Source organism: Hyperoodon ampullatus, assembly GCF_949752795.1.
Source record: "Hyperoodon ampullatus genome assembly, chromosome: 12".
In the NCBI taxonomy this organism is placed as follows: Eukaryota; Metazoa; Chordata; class Mammalia; order Artiodactyla; family Ziphiidae; genus Hyperoodon; species Hyperoodon ampullatus.
Window position 1 is genome coordinate 42,553,921 of NC_136925.1, and position 19,820 is coordinate 42,573,740.

The window sequence follows — 19,820 nt, forward strand, 5'->3', positions numbered from 1 at the left end:
GAAACTTCACACCTAATCAGCTCATTGTTGTAGGTAAATGCTCCAGTATCTTCCAAAGTCCACAGGATGAGCATGGTGGGAAAGGTTCTTCATGATTTGGCCTCTGAGAACTTCTTCAGCATTGTCTTCTGCTCCTTGCTTTAATATTCTGCAAGGCCAAGGCCAAAGTTCTTCAATCTTATGGTCAATTGGAATTAAAACATATTTTGACTTTTTGTCCTTTTTATCAGGATTGGAGATCAGGCTCGGAGATCAGGCTCAGATGCTTTTGATGTGTGGAAGTGACCCACTTTCCTCCCAACCCTAAAGATCTTTGTACGTGTTGATATATGGGGAGCTTTTGCTGTGGCTCCACATAGGGAAGGAGTAGGGAAGAGATGGAGGAGATGGAGAAGTGGAGGGAATGGTGCAGCACCCTCCTGGGCCAGCCCTTGGAGACTGGGCTCTACAGTGTACCTTTTAGATACAGATGGCAAAGGGCAGCACTGAGATTGAGAGAGGGCCACCATCTTCACTTCTGCTTGTAGCCTAGTCCCACTCTGACTTTGAGCATGGTGGCTTTGGGAATATGGGAGAGTGGAATTTTGACATGGGCTTCGGTACTTTCATTACAGACATGATCAGCAGTGGCACAAGTGAGACCTTTTTGAGAAGCAGCTATTTGGGAACACAAATGCATGGGCATCCTGTAGGGGTTTCCCAGAAGTAGCAGGTGGGAAAAGGCAGTAAGATTTATCAAAAGGGGGCTAGAGGACTTAGAAATGGAGGTCGGGAAAAAACACAGTAACTTTAGGTTAATATAAATTGTGAGATTTGGATTACATGAGATTCATGTTGACAGGTACTTTGCATACAGAGGTACAGCTGACCCTTGAACAACACAGGGGTTGGGGGCACCGACACAGTTGAAAATCCATGTATAACTTTACAGTTGGCCCTCTGTATCTGAGGTTCTGTATCTGTGGACTCAACCAACTGTGGATCATGTAATACCGTAGTATGTATTTACTGAAAAGAACCTGCATATAAGTGGACCCGTGCAGTTCAAACCTGTGTTGTTCAAGGATCAACTGTATTTTCAAGTTCAAGAGGCAACATTACTGTGATTTTTTTTGTCACACTGTGGGAATCTACAGTGGAATCCTTCACTCTAGCTAAAGCTAAATATTAGTTACTTTTTTTTTTTTTTTGTGGTACGCGGGCCTCTCACTGTTGTGGCCTCTCCCGTTGCAGAGCACAGGCTCCGGACGCGCAGGCTCAGCGGCCATGGCTCATGGGCCCAGCCGCTCCGCGGCATGTGGGATCCTCCCGGACTGGGGCACGAACCTGCGTCCCCTGCATCGGCAGGTGGACTCTCAACCACTGCACCACCAGGGAAGCCCCTAGTTACTTTTTTGATAGAAGGCTTTCTAAGACAAAGCTTTTCTTAAATCCTTCTAAGAATCAATTATGGACTTTTCTAGACTAAGGGCTTGAAGGGTGCTTGAGAAGTCCTTAAGACCCTCTCTGGGTGTTTGTTTCAAAATGTTTCAGCAGGTTTCTTCACCATCAGGACTGTTTGTGTCGTAGCCAGGAGGATGTTATTTTCGATAAGAATTAATGGCAACAGCTGGGTGAATGCTCCAGTCACTTTATCATCAACTTCTGGCTTTGGTGGTCTGTTCTCATTGTTCAGGAGCCTTTTCTACTGTGATGTCCCTTTCAAGCTTGCACTATTTCCTCCCCATGAAAGCCTGCATTTAACTTATACTGGAAGTAGGAAAACGGTACAACAAAAGAATCAGTAACTCCATGTCTGAGCTATGGGAGGAACTAATCTTGGTGAAAACATTTCCTCAAGAATTTGAGACACTTTCAGCAAGTTCTAGCCATGACACAAATGAAATTACAATGAGTTTTCACAAAGATTTCTTTCCTGGTATTTCCTTTGAAACTTAAGCGATCTAACTGCTCTTCAAACGCTCATGGTTGGATTAACATGCTCCATTGCATGGGAACGAGGGACACAATTTTTATATGCATTTAAAAGTAGTTGAATCTCCCAAGGATCCAATTAGAGTAATTCACATTTTTAGAAGCATAATCTCTTAGTTTAAGAGGTCCAAGGTCAAAAGAGATTATCAGAGTTATTTTAACCTTTATTTTTGTAGGAAATGAGAATTGTTTTTGAAAAGAACTTCAACAATTTATAACGTCAAACATCAGTATCTGAAAGCAGAAATTCCAGAGTACTCTGGGCAGAACTGGTGGAACGTAATCAGGGAAAAAAATGTGTTCAACATTTTAACATGTTAAACATGGCGCCTTGTGGCTTAGTCGTATTTTTTTTATTAGTACAGAAGATGGATATTTTTCCATTAGGCTCTTGGGGAATGTATTTAATAGTCTCTCACATTGACTTTGCTCATGTTTTAATGTTTTTCTTGTTAATTTGTGAGAGCTTTTACAAGTCATATTTCCCTCAACATTTTTCTTAGTCTTGTTGACTTTTTTCATTTATTTAGTTGTTTTACTATGTATTTGAAATTTTTTCTTGTCAAATCTATTATTTCTTTTTATTATAATTCTTCACACTATATTTAAATGTATTGTTATTTCCTTTCAAGGTTTAATAATTATCTAGTTCTGTTTTCTTGTAGATTTGAGATTTAAACTCAAGTCTTTAATCTGTCTGGACTTTATTTTAGTATATGGTATAAAATGAGGGTCCAAAGTGTTTTTTTTTCCTGCCAAACTGCAAAATTGCTTTCTCAACACAATTTTTCTTCTTTCCTTTTATTTAATGCATACTTTAGCAAACATTTAAATTTTATATTCTATATAATAAAGTTTATTTCTGGATGTTCTATTGCTCTTAGCCATAAAAATGTTAAGGTGAACAGCTGAATGACTATCCTAATTAAAACATTTATCAACCATATTTACCAGCAGCAAATACAATGAAAGTTTTCCATAAACCTGTTTTTTCAAGGAAACCAATCAAAATGGGAAGACACAGTAGAGACCAAGTATATTAACTTTCTCCTCAGGTCTTGCCTTGATTTAATTTTAAGGCACCTGGGTCACTGCATTTTTTCTGGGCTGTGTTAAGCCTCAGTCATTTGTGACCAGCCAGTCTCACACCAGCTAAATCCCGTCTCTCAAGTTAGTCCCAGAAACTGAACACATACCCTTCCAGCTAATTCCTCCACGTCAGACAGAAGGCTTTTCATTGTGTTTTCAGCATTGGTGATTTGTATCTTTCTTAGGACATATTGGTTTTCTCTTTCTGACAATTTTGTCTGTGGAAAAAAAAACACGTATTTTTCCATAGTCAGTAGATGTGCACACCAGGTTTGTAAAAATATGCAGAAAACTCTTTCAGTGCAAGAGGACTCAGAGCAGAGTGTGAGCCTTTATTCTCAAAATAGTGGGGTAAACAGGCTACTGCAGGCTGGTATGAAGTTTGAGGTCTGCATAAGGGGGTGGAGGGCTCTAGGAGCAGAAATTCTGCAAGCTCCAAATACCAGGCTGGAGATCCTGGCTTGGGCTGTGCTGGTTCTGGGGAAAGGGTATCTTTTCCAAATTTGCACAAAGGCACAATACAGACTGGCAGTGGCCTTGGGTGTCTGAGCCTTAAAACTTCAATTTCGCAGGTCTTGGAGGAAATGATAACCCATGTCAATCAGTGCAAATGGAGTTTAGAAATTCACTTTCCTCTTTTTGGTGTAAGGAGAACAATTCTCTTTTTAGACCATTTTCCCCTTTCTTTTCCATTTTGAGCAGTTTGGTCCAAATGTAGCATTCCTTTGATTACTTTGGAGTAAGCCCTTCAATCTTGGCACTGACTTCCCATCAGCTATAATATTATTATATATAATATAACATAATAATTATTTCTACCTTGAAGTTGTGCTGTTGGGGAAAGAGGATTCAAGTGGTATCAAAAGGACTGAGTCTGGGTAACTCCTCTGAGAATCAGTGCCTTCATGTGTCCAAACAGATGAGTCTGGTTAAGAACAATTCCTAAATCGGGAATAGAGTACTTACTAAGATTCTATCCAGACCATCCAGGTTTACAATTTTGTGATTTTTGTTTTGTTTTACACTTTGCACATTTGGGCAATTGCTGTGGATATCATTTGCACCTCCAAAAAGCAGAGTAATGAGCACTTTCTATGTTAGGTACTGTTCTAACTGTTCTGCATATAACAACTCACTGAATTCTCTCAACAACCCATGAGGCGGGTGTAATAATTACCCTCAATTCCAGATGAGGTAACTGAAAAATAAAGAGGTTAAATAACTTACCCAAGGTCACATAGCTAGTAAGTGTCAGAGCTGGGATTTGAATCCAAGCATTCTGGTGTCAAAGTTTATGCTCTTATGCTAAACTGACAAAGTAAAAAAGTATGCTGGTATTAATTCTATTATCCTTTCAGCAAATCATTATTGTTTTAAAAAATATCTGTTGGTTGTGATTGAAGGCCATGATTTAAAGGCGGAAAAAACACCTCTTAAAGCTTAGATATACAAGCACTGTTATGGTTTTTGACTATTGCCTGCCTTTAACTTGCTTATTAGATGTTAACCACTAGATCTAGGCAGAGAAACAGAGCATGTGAGTGTGCTTGTGGATTTGAGTGTGTGTGTGAGATGAGAAAGAATGTGTGTCAGTGAGAAGGAAAGGTAAGGGCAGGAGAGAGAGGGAGGGAAGAAGGAGGAAAGAGAGAATGAGAGTGTGTGTGTTAGTTTTTAGAGAAACTCCTGAAAACACAGCAAACTGAAGCTAAGGTAATGGTATGTCTGCAGTGTTGACTTGAATAATCAATGTACAGCTCCACTGAAATAAGAGTGTTTCTCCTCCATCAATAGCTTTGTACATAGACACTAGTTTTTTAGTCATTTCATTTTCCATATTAACCTTTTTAATAGATGACAGCTCTTTGTTTAGGCTGGAGTTCATGACTGTAATCAACTTTTCATAATTTCCTAGGTCTAACAATCTGTAATATAACCACTGGACTCATACCAAAATGGATAGGAATTACCAGGAGTGACCCTATGAAACCAGAAAGAAAATACACAGAAGGTATACCATTCCTGCATACTTTGAGGAGGTAGATGGTGGAGTTGATTTCATTCACATGCCTATGAGCAGCGGCACCAGATGACACACTCAACAGACCGGATTTGCTTTCTTCAATGGAGAGCGCTGCTAACCGAAGGTCATCAGTCAGATCCCAGATGCACTTATCACAGCCTGGGGGTAAAGTGGGTATGTCATTTCTTCAAAATCAAAGGTCAGCTGGGAAGCATGCTGCTTTAAGTCAATTATTATATGCACTTTCTTGGTTAATTCTACTTGTAATTTTGTTTCCTGAGGAGTTGTTCTGGGCCAGGAACTAGTCCTTACACTCAAAACAGAGTAGGTCCTAAGATGAGCCAAAGTGTACATCGGGCACTTAAAACGTAACAAAAAAACAAACACATGCAACTGAAAATTAGGTTAATGTGAACACTAAAGGCTGAACTGAGAAAGAAAGGAAGCACAAAGGGCAAGGCATCTGAGAGATGGGTGGCAAAGGAGAACCCTCTCTCCACTTTTCTTTGGTGGTAGGAAAGCTGTCTGGGATGACTCTCTCCATGTCAGGCTTTGGGCTTCTGCTTGGTGCCAGCTAGTGAAGATGGAACGTGCCAGGCATTCCCCCTCTCCTAGCAGCTTTTCTTACTGCCTATTCAGGCTTTAATGCCTTCACCTCACCCCAGGGATGTCTCAGCGCCTCCCCACGGCCCGACCTCCTGTCGGGATGAATGGTTCAGCAGAAGCAGGTCTGCAGGACATAACTGTTTGCGAATATCACTCCCTGATAGCTGACGAACCTGCACACATGGTTAGGTAGGTGGCAGTTTCTCCCTGCTTCCTGCATTTCACGTTTGAGTTCCTCTGACCACTGTCATCACCCCCAGGACCCAGCGCCCTCCTGTGACACACACACAAAGGACACCCTTCGAAACTTTTCTGTTCCCAATCTCTTTCCCCCAGACTGCACTCTCTTCTAGAGAACTGATAAATGGAGACTAAAGTGTTAATGGTTGTTAATATGTTAATTTGTTATTTGAAGTTCAATGCAGACTTCCTCATATGCTCTCTCAAAGGAATGGCTCCCCAGCCCGTACATCAGGCTGGTGGAAAAGATGCGTAGGGTCAAGCAGGCACACTGATGTCTTTAAAGTGACCTTGCTTAGGGGGTCACCTATGCTGTCAGTGTATAAACTCTGTCCTGCTTGTGCCTCCCATCCTATGTCACCTTCAGTAATATTAATCTCTTGTGCCTAGAGGGACTGAGCGGCCAAGATACTTTTGTTTGGGGGAGGGGATATCTAATATTAAAGCAGTCTTTAAACCACTCTACCTAAAGCCATATATTAGTTACTTTCTTGATAGAAGGTTTCCTAAGGCAAAGCTTTCCTTAAATCCTTCTAAAAAAATCAATCATGGACTTTTCTAGGCTAAGGGCTTGAAGGATGTTTGAGAAGTCATTGGCACCGGGTCTGGGCATTTGTTTTGAAATGTTTCAGCAGGTTCTTGCACCATTAGGAATACTCATGATTTGAATAACTAGAGGGGCAGGAAAGAGAGAAGGCAGCTCCATTTCATAAGGCCTGAATATTATATTTCTGGTGCCACTTCAGATTTAGAGTGATTTGAGAAAAGCCACTTAAATCTCTTGGCATCTCAGTTTCCCCAGTGTTGTAAAGCGTAGTCTGTGGTTTACATTATCTGAGGACCTGAAGAGATAATATAGAAAAAGGAGCTAAAATGAACTCAGTCACTGGGAACTGTATTTCCAACTTAGCCTTTACCTACTAAGTAAGACGCTGAACTTAAAGACTTGATAAAATAAATTTTCTAAAATAGAGCTGTTTAAATGTAAATCACCTATCTGCCCTTTGGAATCAAGTGGACTGAATGTCTTTTGTTTAGGGTCCATTTGGTTGAGGCACAGACAGGGTTAAAGCCAAGGGTGAGACTCAGGCAGTTTCTAGAGAGGGAGTATTGCATAGCTTTTCTTAATCCTACACCTGCAGCACATTAGAGAAAGTGGGGTTAGTCAATCATGTACTGTTATTTTTACTTATGGTTGGGCAGTCCATGCCTGTAGGGGGTTCAGAACCTTCTTCCAAGCATTCTCCGGTTACGCTGTCACAGGGGCCTCCCCCACAACTGCACACTGTGGGAAACAAAAACAAGAGATTAGGGATTCATTTCTTTTTTTTTTTTTTTTTTTTTTTTTTTTGTGGTACGCGGGCCTCTCACTGTCGTGGCCTCTCCCGTTGCGGAGCACAGGCTCCGGACGCGCAGGCTCAGCGGCCATGGCTCACGGGCCCAGCCGCTCCGCGGCATATGGGATCCTCCCAGACCGGGGCACGAACCCGTATCCCCTGCATCGGCAGGCGGACTCTCAACCACTGCGCCACCAGGGAGGCCCGGGATTCATTTCTTAATGCCTAAAATATGGCAATGTTTTTGTGGTTTGTAGAAATACTGGCTATCGGTATATAATTCTTCAATGGGGATTAATTATATTCTTTCTTAAGATCGTGTGGAATACATGATTTAGTGATTATTCCTCTCATCCAATTAAGCCCCAGCTCAGGGAGATTTTCAAAGGTGACCCTGGGGCAAAAGTAAATCTAAATGTTCTAGGATTCCTTTCCCAACTATTTGAGATTCTGACATGACTCTGCAACCGCTTCAGTCCAAAGAGCTCCTGGTCAGTTTCACAAGGTACAAAATGATCACAGAGTCCATCATTCAGCTGGAATCTGAAAGCCATCCTTTCATCACAGTCAAATTCTCCAGTTAATCCAACTCCAGGTTTGATTACTGCCAGGTGTGAGTGAGGAGACCCAAGAGCGATTCTTGGGTCCCACAGTGCTTGACTCTTGGCAAGACTGACTCCAAACCTCCAAATGACAGCTATCAGTGAGATAGCTAGCAACAATGTCGTGGAAAGAATTAGGACCATATTTACATGAATTTAGAAGATCTGAGAGCCCATTATTAATCTACCGAAAATTTTCAAGAATGCCTTTTGGAAAAAAACAAAAACAAAACCCCAATCTCACCAGACTGTTCATTTTCCACTGAGTTTTGGAGTGGAGATTAATTTTTTTTTAACATCTTTATCAAAGTATAATTGCCTTACAATGGTGTGTTAGTTTCTGCTGTATAACAAAGTGAATCAGCTATACATATACATATACATATATCCCTATATCTCCCTCCCACCCTCCCTATCCCACCCCTCTAGGTGGTCACAAAGCACTGAGCTTATCTCCCTGTGCTATGTGGCTGCTTCTGGAGTGGAGATTAATTTTTAATATTTACAAAGGATTTCTTAAGCTATCTAGGCTAGCAATAAGATGGAATTGTGAATTTCCTCCCACCTCTTAACTGTCTTTACAGAATAATCATAAAAAATTAGCTTCAAGGGTAACATACATTTATTACATTTTGGCTGTTTAATGTTCCACAAAATGTAGATTTATTAAACAATTCAGCAAGATCATGCTTTATTGCTTCTAGCATCAGCTTCTTTTCTAAGACTGATCTGCATCTCTGTAACTTAAACATGAGTTTACATACTGATATGAGTCGATATTTTGAGAATCAGGATGTCAATGTTTAAGTCTTTGATTTTGCCAACACTCTTTCGGATGCCCACTTTCTCTCTCTTTAGTCTGACTGGGCACAGAGCTCCTCTCTCCACTCTGTTATTCTCGGGGTTATGCTTCTGTGCACATAGCTTTCCTGGAGACATGTTTACTTGTATTGCGACTTCTGCAGATCATATTTGTTTCCTTCTCAATTTCAAACTCTCCACTTCTTAAAAATCTCTTCAAGTGGAAATCCGTTTCAGTGAGAGAATCTCCAATTGAAGCATGCCACAAGAGCACAATAACTCTCCCTCACTCTTCTTCCCCTCAAAGTCACATAAGAGAAGGAATATTCAGTCTCAGCCTCCCTTTAGTCCTAGAGGAAGGCAATTTAACTTTTCTTCTGAAGAGCTTCACTCTCTGAGGCAAATGGATTGGAGAAATCCTGAGTAAAATTTGTACCTTTCAGTCTAACTGAAGTCTGACCAGGAAGATTTCTTATATTATCCCTGAAATATTTACTCTGATAATTTGAGGAAATAGGGGGATGATTAAACTACCTATGGCTTGCTAATCTATTTCACTGAAATGTTGATTTTACCAAACGTAACTAAAAAGAGACACATAGCTTGCAGAGTAAGAAAACTGATGTCAAACATGCAAACTTTCATTCAGTCCTCTGGTCAATGACAGGTAATCTATGGAAGTCTGATTTACTTCTTTGATCAAAATTGGAAGGACATAAAGATGATAAGACAGAAGTTCACTAGTGTTAGTGTCTCATGGTTCATTCTACCCATGAGCTAAGCTACATTAGTCTTGATAAAAATACCTACCCCTAGAAGTATGGGATGCACATTCCTATATTGCCCTGGAAAAGTGTCAAGGGGGTAATTGCAATATTTCCCCAAGATAAATTCATCTAAATCCAGCACTGACAGAGACCCTGCTCCTATCACACATGTGCCGGCTGGGTAGCTGCTGCAGCATGCACAGAACTGTACCTGCACAGTTCTTGGCTCTCATGGCATCCCCATAGTAGCCAGGTGCGCAGCGTTCACACTTGAATCCGGTGGTGTTGCGTAAGCAATTCCTACACTGGCCAGTGACCTCATCGCAGTCTTCAAAGATCAGGTTAGGATCTGAATTTCCACTGCAGTCACATTTCTTACAGGTGCTTCCAATCAGCAAGGGGTTTCCATAGTAACCAGGAGCACATCTGAAGGGGAATCACATGTTAAAAATTTAGCATCCATAGTTTTCTTCCTTTTTATCTTCTTTCCTACCTAGAAGAAAGTGTAATGGATATTTGTGTATTGCTCTCCCAGAATTAATTCCCACTCTCCCATCTTCCTAATAGGACCAGACTTTGTTTTTAAGGAACTACCCCTCCCCATCGTGTTATAGCCCATTCAGTTCGGCGAGACCTTCAGGTGCAGGAGTGTCTGGATATGACCAGGGTGGGGGCATTTCTGGTCACTCCAATGACTGGGGTGCACAGCTGGCATACGATGGTGGTACTAGATATGCTACATTTGGCCGTGAGATATGCCACTAGGGCATAGCTAAGAACTGTCCTGGACAAAATGTTAGTAATACCTTTACTGAGAAACACTGGTATGCATTCTACCTTGCCATAGTGAATTGTTCTGGTAACCTAAACCTGAGCCAACCAGTGCCTGGCATTGTCCTGGCTGAAATGGTTTGGCTCAGGAGTGATTCAGTTGGAGTGGAGCTCAGGGCTCTTGTTTGAGGGTTGTGTGAAGGTCTTCTCTCCCTCTGCAGGTGAATGAAGAGGCAGGCAGCATGCTTAGCTCTGGCAGCCATCTTGTGACTGAAGGAAGACAGTGCAGAGACAAAGCAGAGGGCAGAGCTGGGAGTACCACAGATAAACAGAGTTGGGGCCAGATGGCCTTTATTCTGTATGTTTCAGATATATGAGCCTACAGAGGCCAGGTGCCTAACTGCATTTGCTGTGGAGGCAGAGCTGAGGCCTACGGTCATGCCAGCTGGCCTTAATGAGAGACTCCAGCCCAGGTGGAGAGCAGAGGGTGAACTACTTCCAGCCTTTGCTGGCCTTGCCAAGCTATGCACTCTGGGGGGGCTGCCTCTGACCAGAGGAAAAGCCCCTTTCTCTATTTTTTCCAAAAGGTAACCTGTCAGCCAGCAGAGGCCCTGCTCTGAGTGATGGGCCCACAGGCCCCACCTAAGGGGGTAGCTGCTTCTCAGCTCCTATCAACTGTTTCTATACTGTAGCCCTGAGGGAATAAAGGATCTGTGCTGTCAGATCTTATTTTTAAAGGAAAAAGTTGAAATTCGGATTTTTATGTGAAATCTCAGTTTTTAAAGGTTGGCTCAAACTTTGTAAGAATACTTTTTGAGGCAAACTACACGCTTTTTGGCTGGCTGTGGCCCCCTCTCTGCTATGGACCTAAATCAGTGTTGAAGACTGGCTAAGGTGGGCTGAAGATGCTTTGGGAGTGGCTGGAAGGAATGTGCAGTCACACCATCATGGGACTGAAGGTCAGGCACAGGAGTTAGTTTTGATGAGAGAGAAAAAGAAGAGAGCCAGTAAAGGTTTCTGAGTGATAAAAGTGATGGTGAATGAAGCCAGTGTTGGCATCAGAGTTCAGGATGGACTCTGGGCTGGAATGGGAGACCAGGGTTGGGTGGGAGGGCCTGGGGTGGAACCTATGCCTTGGGAGAGGAAAGGAAGAGAAGACTTTCCAAGGACACCAATAAGACCCAGCCAGCAATAATAGGACACCACCTTTTTAAATGCTTCCATTTAAAGTAAAAGAATCATGATTCAGAAGATTTGAAAAATAGAGAAATGAAAAAAAATCACATCTGTAATCCCAAGACCTTAACAATCACTGTTCAATATTTTGCATATGTTTTTCCAGGTTTTATTCCTATGTCTCAGTTTTTTGATGTAGTTGTAATGATGGTGTATGTTCAATCACTTGCAATGTGTCTCATGACTTCACCCAGGTAAGTTCATTTAGTTACCACAGACACCTGGGAAGTAGGGCACGCAGGCCTGGCATTCCGAGGCTGAGAGGCTACTTTGGTTTTCCAGGCTCACACAGCTAGGAAGTGACAGCATAAGACCCAGACCTTCTGACCCTGATGTTCTTTCCTTTGCTCTACCCTGGACCACACTGCTGCTGCTATAAATGAATGAGTGAATTCATCCAACAGAAGGACAATTCATGTCTATTTTGTGTAAGGCACAAAGAGACAGGAAGAGGAAAAACACATAGCCTATGCACTGAAAGAACAGGAAAAGAATTAGGCATAATTATACAAACTCTAGAAGTCAAGGACTATGAAAAAGATAAGAATGAATGTAAGTGCCACACAACCCACAAAGAGACATCCCCCTGAGGAAATGTTCGATAAATTTTATTATTCATACTTATGTCTTTGTACCTTTGGTTCACAGGCCCTCTTGTCCCCAAGTCAGCATAAATCATCCCTCTATGGAACACATGGCTGGACTGAATTTCTATCCTGTGCCGCAGTTCACCAAACAGAATATTAGATACTTAGGCTCATTAAAATGGGACTCAGATCTGCCACCTCAGTGTGCACCTGGGAAGCCTGAGGTCTGGGAGTGAACAGACTTGTCCAAGCTCACAGAAGCCAGATGCCAGTTGCTTTCTTTTCTCTGTTTAATTCCACTGTATTTGATCTCCATAGGTGGTCCCCTGGTCTTCTACTAGTCAGAATCTCAACCACAGTGGAAACCTACTTTGAGTTACTTTGAATTTCAAGAATATCTTTTGGTGGTAGGCTGAGAGGCAACTCTGAAGTCACAGTCCCAACTTCAACCCTACAGATTTTATAGAATGAGCACACGAAGGTTTTGTACTCATGGGACCCTCTAACCCTGACTTTATAGATGAGTAAACTACAGCATGGAGAAGCTGGACAATTGGTTCACTGCTTCAGGGCTCAAGCATCGTATGGGACTCCAAGCTTATGCTCTTTCCACTCCACAAATCTGGTGTTAATGAGTTAACTAATAAGTCCATTAATGATATAATAGTTGAGTAATTAAATGCTATCTATTAATACACCTAATTCCTGTCCTCGAAGAGCAAATTACAAAGGATACAAAGGATACAAAAGGACAAGGAGTCGGATTTAGAGTCAGCATTGGAGCCTGGGTACCCAGTACTGGTGCACTTTTATTTTCTTCCATAATCTTGTTTCTAGCTTTATTAATGACTTCATTCACTTGGAGAAAATAGAGCTGATAAATTTACAGTGTAAATGAAAGAACTGTGACATACGAACTTTGTCATTTGAGTCAGTGATCATATCATTTGGGAAAAATGGAAAACAAAAAGATACTTTTTTGGAAAAAAATGCTTTTGACCAAAAACTATTATTTTGGGAATTTTTGTAGTGCTTTCCCTCTCCTCTGCTCCTTCTCCTTTTCTTCTCTTCCCAAGGCCATATACCTCTTAGTGAATGCCTTTATCAAAGGCGCCAAAATTCCCAGCCCAGGTGGCATAGAAGCTTTTCTGGGGGGGATGTCACTCTGTAGCTGTCATCTGGGTTAAATTAAATGAAGAAAAAAAAAAAGCACCTGTTACAGAGTAGGTGCCATATAAATGCTCTCTACTTCTCTACGAATGACTGGGAGCTAAGGCTAGGAAAATATAAGTAACCCATTCCAGGTCACAGGGCAAGAATCCAGAAATGGGGCAGGGCAGAGAGTAGGGAGTAATAAGAATTCTATACAGATAACAGGGCTGATACCTTAAGTTTGAAAAACTTGACGCCTGCAGAAAGAATCAGACTAAAGCCCTGAATCATAATATAAGCCTCAATAAATGTTAGCTGCTTCTTCTTCTTCCTCCTCTTTATTATTGTTTTCTAACATCAAGGTCATCATCAAAATCATTATCATCACCATCATCATCGTCCCTGATGATACTATGTTCGGCCTTTCCTGTTAGGATTTTCAGGTCTCCCTGAATTTGCTTTAATTTGCCCCATTCTTCTTTCCTGATCCTTAAGCAATAAGATCCACATGATAAAACCTCATACGGTTTTAGCATGTCTCTCAATCCCCTGCAGAATTGAATGGATGAAGGTACACTGTTAAAGCTGCCGCAAGAGACAATGTGGAATACTAAGGCATTGACATCATATATGTTTATTAACTGAAAACTTTGCGTTGAACATTGAGGGTCAATTGTGTGACCTTAGATTAAGTCTCTTCATGGCTCTGAGTCTCAGGTCCCTCATCTTTAAAATGTACTACTTAGGAGCAGAGGGAAGGTCATTCTGGAATGAGAATGAGAATTCAAAACTCCTGTCCATTTGGTTGTGCATTTTTAATTATTTGCATCAGAAGATGACTTCCATTTGCAACCTCTATTCAATTCTGGGTCTTTGATTTTCCAGGCATGGGGTGGGAAGTGGGGGATCAAATGGGGCAAGAAATAACTGACTCTTGTCACTACATCGTGCCTTCTTAAAGGAACAATAAAAATTCCAGGTTTTTTTAGTAAAAAAAGTTTTAAAAAAGTATTATTGAAACAAATATAACTCAGTGCCTACAATGTTCTAGACATTGCAATGGAGGAAGAATAGATAGAGAAATAAATGCTACTTCTGCTGAGAAGCTCATATTTCAATGAGATTTTTAAAAATTGTTTGATTTTGAACAAGTGGCTTAACCTCTCTGTGTCTCACATTCTTTCTCTGTAAATAAGGATGAAAATGGTATCTCATAGGATTTTTTTTTGAAGTTTAAATGTATCATTGCAAGTGAACTGCTTACAACAGTGCCTGGCATAGAGTAAGCACTCAATAAATGTTATTATTTTTATCATCATCATCATGATCATCATCTAAATGTAATAAAATGTGGTAAGCTCTACAGTTGACCTGGTGGATTTTAAAAGCAGCAGGTCCAGCATGGGGAGTTTAAATTGTGAGGTGAGAAAGGACTTTGGGAAGAGACAGGCAGGGCCCAGAGCAGGCTAAGTAACATGGACCTTACTGGGAAGACAAGCGTGTTTTGAGCTGTTCTGCGCAGTACTAGAAGAGGCTCATGTCTTATGCTTAGACCAGTGTTGCTCAAAATTGTATGTAGTATGGATCCTTGTGAAAAGAAAAACATTCATACAGAATATCACTTCCAGTGTTCATTTAAATTACCTTTAAATATTTCAAACATAAAACTAAGTAGTAACTCCTTATGTCTATGACTTGTATACATCTTGAAAAACCAAGATAAATTTTCCAAATAAAACGAAACTATAAAATGGATCAAATTCAAATTAACAGTATTAATTCAAGGCAATGGATGATGTCGTTGCAACTGAATGGTTACTTGCAATGTGATGTGGTAGAGGATTGTTTGAGTTCAGCATGCATGACCTGCCCTGTGCTATGTCATGACTCTGTGTGCCTCACTGTCATGTCATTCGGCTTCCAGTTGTCTGTAATGTCTCACTGACACACCATCAGCCATTATTTTCTCCTCAGCTCTGAGGCAGATAGATCCCCCTTTATTATAAAATGGTACTTCAGAAAGTCCAGAACATGTTTCAATGAACTTTTTTCTCAAGATTATCACTGAAATGAAACACAAAATTAAGAAAATACTAACTGAGAACCCATGAACCTCCACGAATATTTCCAAGGACACCAGTCAGTGGCTCTTGAGCCCCAGTTTGAGAATCACTGTTTTGTATTTTGTGGGTGTGGTATTAAAGGTTGAAATAGAGCAGTAGTTCACAAGTCAGTGAGAGGACTGGTCTGAGAACCCAATGGGGAATCAAAATATGGGTCCCCAGGCCTCACCTGAGAGGTCTCTTTTCAGTGGGGCACGGAGGGGTGAGGGAGGGCTAGGGAATCCAAAGGTTTCCAGGAGATACTTACACACAGTCAGACTTGAAAATCACCCCTGATTAAATGATCTTTAGGTACAGAAACACCCAGAGTGTTCTTGTTTGAACTAATGAGATAAGATATCCATGCAAATCAGCTGCATATTTTGGAACGATCTTGTGGAGAGATCTGAGTTTACAAATTCATTGAAAACATATTAGATGAAGTTTAATTGGGACAATTTAACAACTTGATGATTCAACTCAAAACAGAAACCCCCTCTCAGTCCCAGAGTCAAACAAATCAAAAGCAGTTAAGGTCACCTCCTGTGGGATGATCCAGCCCCTCTATGGGAAGGAAACCACTCCTTTCACTACGCTTTTGAAGAGCCTCTGCTTGCCTTCTCTTTAGCTTTTCATTTTTTCTGTCTTGCAATGAATGGTTTTTAGGTTTGTCTCCTCCCTAGCCTTGACTTCATTGAGGACAAGAGAACATGTCTTAGATGTATTGCATCCCTACCCTTCCCACCGATCTGTTTGTGTGGTCATTTCTATTTTGAAAAAGTTACCTGGATTGTCAGGTCAATTTTTGATGCAAAAGACCTCAGTGGATTCTTTTTAAAAGAACAGGGTGAGAGGAAGGGTGGATGGGAAAGAGAAGGAGAAAAGAAAGTTGCTCAAAGTGATCCTCCCCCAATGCAGATGAAAGGCCTTAGAAGGGATGCTTACTTCCAGCACCTTCGTAGATGCAGCCTCCTGTCAAAGGGAATCTACTTAACAGACTAACCATTTTTCTCCTCCATATCAGAAGTTCATCTAATTCATTAATTGTCAATGTTTAAAATAGGAGACTCTTAGAAGACATTCGGGAAAAGCAGAATGGGAGAAGAATCCAGATTTTTAAGCCAAACTTTCCAAATCCTGGTTCCCCCACTTAGCAGTGATGTGACTTTAGATAAGTCACAGTTTCCTCATATGCAAAATGATAAAATACGGCCTCCTCTCAGGGTAGTTATGAGGCTGAGAGAGGACATAGGAAACAATCAATAAAGGGCACTATTTCTAGCTAAGGAAACCGAGATTCAGGGAAATGAGCAGGCTTGTCCCAAGCACACACCATGCCAGCAGTGGCAACAGGACAAGAGGCACAATGACTCGTACTGTTACCAGTTAATTTTTTTTTTTTTTTGCGGTACGCGGGCCTCTCACTGTTGTGGCCTCTCCCGTTGCGAAGCACAGGCTCCGGACGCGCAGGCTCAGCGGCCATGGCTCACGGGCCCAGCCGCTCTGCTGCACGTGGGATCTTCCTGGACCGGGGCATGAACCCGTGTCCCCTGCATCAGCAGGCAGACTCTCAACCACTACGCCACCAGGGAAGCCCACCAGTTAATTTTTATTGAGCATTTATTAAGTGCCAGGTGCCATATTAAAAACTTCACAGTATTTCTCACAACAGTCCTATGAGGTGAGTATTTTCATATTTTCCTTTCTGGAGACGGAAATAGCCACTTAGAGATCAAATAACTTGCCCAGGAGGATCATAAAGGGCTACAGCTGAGAGACAGACTCAGCCAGGCTGATGCAACATCTCAACACTGTACTTCCACTTCACAAACTAGTGCTCTCTCCTCCATCCTATCAATCCAGGTCCAGGCTAAGCAGCAGATCTGACTGAGCCTTGCTGATTAATGGCAGGTTCCAGGAGTCTCTGATGTGGGCCAGGGGATTTATCATCTACAATGCCACGTGTGAGGTGGGCATGATGTCCTGTGCCAGGCCCCCCACTCTCACTGACAGAACCCTAATCCGCACCCCTGTGTGATTTTGTAGGACTGAGCCCTTAGGGCTGAGATTACTCACTTCTGGAGGAACTTGCATTTGGTCAGCAGGACTCTATTTAAGGCCATTAATTCCCCTTCAGGAGCCATACAACACCCATTAGCTGGTAATATTGCTCAATCCTTATCCGACTAAACTGAGTTAAACCTCAGACACTGAGGAGAAAAATCTCCCTCCCTGGCTGATGAACAATCCTCTCACCCCCACTGAGCCAGATAATGAATAAATCAGGTGGCTCCTGTTCCTGGGTCCCCAAATAAGGAAATACAGAAAAAGCGTGTCACCAAAATTAATTAGCCAAAGGTCATCTTATCATCTCTAGAAGTCCCTCCTAAAGGATGACATTCATATGGTCCCTCAGCTTTTACTTCCCTCTTCTCTTACAGTAAAATGGGGGAAAATTCCACAGCTCTTTAGCAAAAGAATTATCCACATTTTGCACATTTAATAATCACAATAACAATGCCCTCAAAATACAGAGATTTTTCTACGTACCACAGACACTGTGGCTTTTTAAAAAGAGTTCCAGAGCTACACTTTTAGAGATGGAGGGTGTTTTCCTCGGAAATGAGATGGTATTTAAGGTTTACCTTTTGAGCCCTAGGCTGAATCTGTGAGCCCCACGCACGGCCGTAAGCAGCGTGCTGTGGTGAAGTGAGCGCGCTGCGGATGTGGGGACGTGGGACTGCATGTCTGACCGGTCCCTTCTGCCCCTTCCCTCCCCGTCTTGAGGACACCACACATCATTTCACTGCCTAAACACAGTGGGGAGGATATTATGGCATTTATGTTAAAAATAAGAAGGCCTCTCTGTGAGACTCTTTCAGTGAAAGCACTTTTGTCTTAGAAAGCTGTGAGCAGCTGAGGGAGGATGGGAAACGTCTTGCCAGGAATCATTCAGTGCGAGTCTTGCACCCTTGCTTGCCAAGGCCATTCTTGTTTGAGCAAAGCCCAAAGCAACTTAAAAAAGAGTGTTAGGTGTAAATACCAAAAAGGGATTCAGAAAATCCAAACTCATGGAATTAGTTTACTTTTCAGGAGAGGAGCTGGTATAAAGAATAGGTTAAATAATAGGTTTGTGCTTTTTTTCAATGTATCACTCTAATAACTGACCAGCTGATAAAAAAGGAATCACTGAAGAAGACTTTCTCTCTTTCTCTCTCTCTTTTGGACATTAATTGTACTACTGGTTCTCAGTGAGAGTGAGTGAGTGAGAGAGAGAGAGAGAGAAAGAGAGAGAGAGAGAGAGGATTGTTACCAAAACCATCTAGAGAATCTCTTCAAAATACACATACTCATTTTTCCTCTTTCCTTGCCCATTTATCCTGAGATGTAGCCCTGGATGCCTAGGGAGCATTCTCACAGCTGTATATGAGGCATGGGATTTGGCAACGCTCCCCCAAGGGGTTCTGAAATGCTATCTCCCACTCCCTCTTCTTAAGACCTACTGAACGAGAGCATGGCAGAGCTGATGAGTGTAAGAAACAGTAAGTTTCCTTTGACCCCCATAGCACATGGTGACTTTCAGTAGCCTACCTTTCACAGTTAGGTCCAGCATAGTTTTCTTTACAAATACACCGAACAGCTCCATTTTTCCTATAGCAGGATTCTGCAAAACTGGAATTGAAAGAGAATAGTAGAAGTCAATTCCATACATCACTGAAGAGACTGTCTTAACTTTTGATTTTGATTAGATCGTCTCTACCTTGGTCCCCTCAAGTTCAAATGGGTGCAATCATTTGCTTCAGTTAAATTATCTTCCTCCTTTCAGGAGAGCTCAGACTATCAGGCTCAGACAGAAAGTGACACACCACTGGTGACACCATTTCCCATGTCTACCTCATTTATTTTTCCATAGAGGCACTTTATTATTTTTACTTGAAACAGTGGGAATTTCCAGAACATCAGGTATATGTGTATGTGTGTGTGTATAAATATATATGTATGTATTTTTTAATGCAAGTGTAAAACACATATCCTAAAGCTAGAGTAAAATAAGTAAATTTTACCTGTGATTTTAGATTTCTATGAGAATTTTCTCTTATTCCTACCACTTTCTGTGTATTCACTTGAAAGTTTCCCTCTTTTTTTCTGCACTAGCTGTCTTTCACTCTTCAAGGTCATGAACCAATTCTAAACTATGCTTTATAATCTCCACAAAACCTTAATTTCTTTCATGTGTACCTTAAAGATTGGGAATAAAGGGTGCAGGGACTGGCTCAGCTGATAAGAGTCATAAAGCAAGTACTCAAGCAAGAAATAGGACCCATAGTAAAAGGATTCTCGTTCATGAAACCCACTCTCTTGATTCTTCTTTTTTTTTGATAATAAAAATTAGGACACAGGACAGAAAATAAATAAATATATTGTTTCCGCAGAATAAATACCTATCTTAATTATGAAGGCAAGGGAAATGGAATATTGTTATCCATATGTTTTGAAAATTCTACCTACACTGACACATGAATCCACCCCCATGAG

At 41.4% G+C, this 19,820-nt stretch overlaps 1 protein-coding gene across 1 annotated transcript in view; it reads right to left on the reverse strand.

The window, feature by feature from the left end:
- The window catches only part of LAMA4 (laminin subunit alpha 4), a 140,788-nt gene that overhangs the window by 71,074 nt on the left and 49,894 nt on the right, over positions 1-19,820 (reverse strand). The window contains exons 4-8 of the mRNA XM_079716722.1: positions 18,876-18,956; positions 9,648-9,862; positions 7,119-7,214; positions 5,091-5,242; positions 3,171-3,281 (exon numbers count right to left, since the gene is read on the reverse strand). Of these exons, the coding sequence (XP_079572848.1) occupies positions 3,171-3,281; positions 5,091-5,242; positions 7,119-7,214; positions 9,648-9,862; positions 18,876-18,956 (655 nt within the window). The remainder of the gene's footprint in view (positions 1-3,170; positions 3,282-5,090; positions 5,243-7,118; positions 7,215-9,647; positions 9,863-18,875; positions 18,957-19,820) is intronic.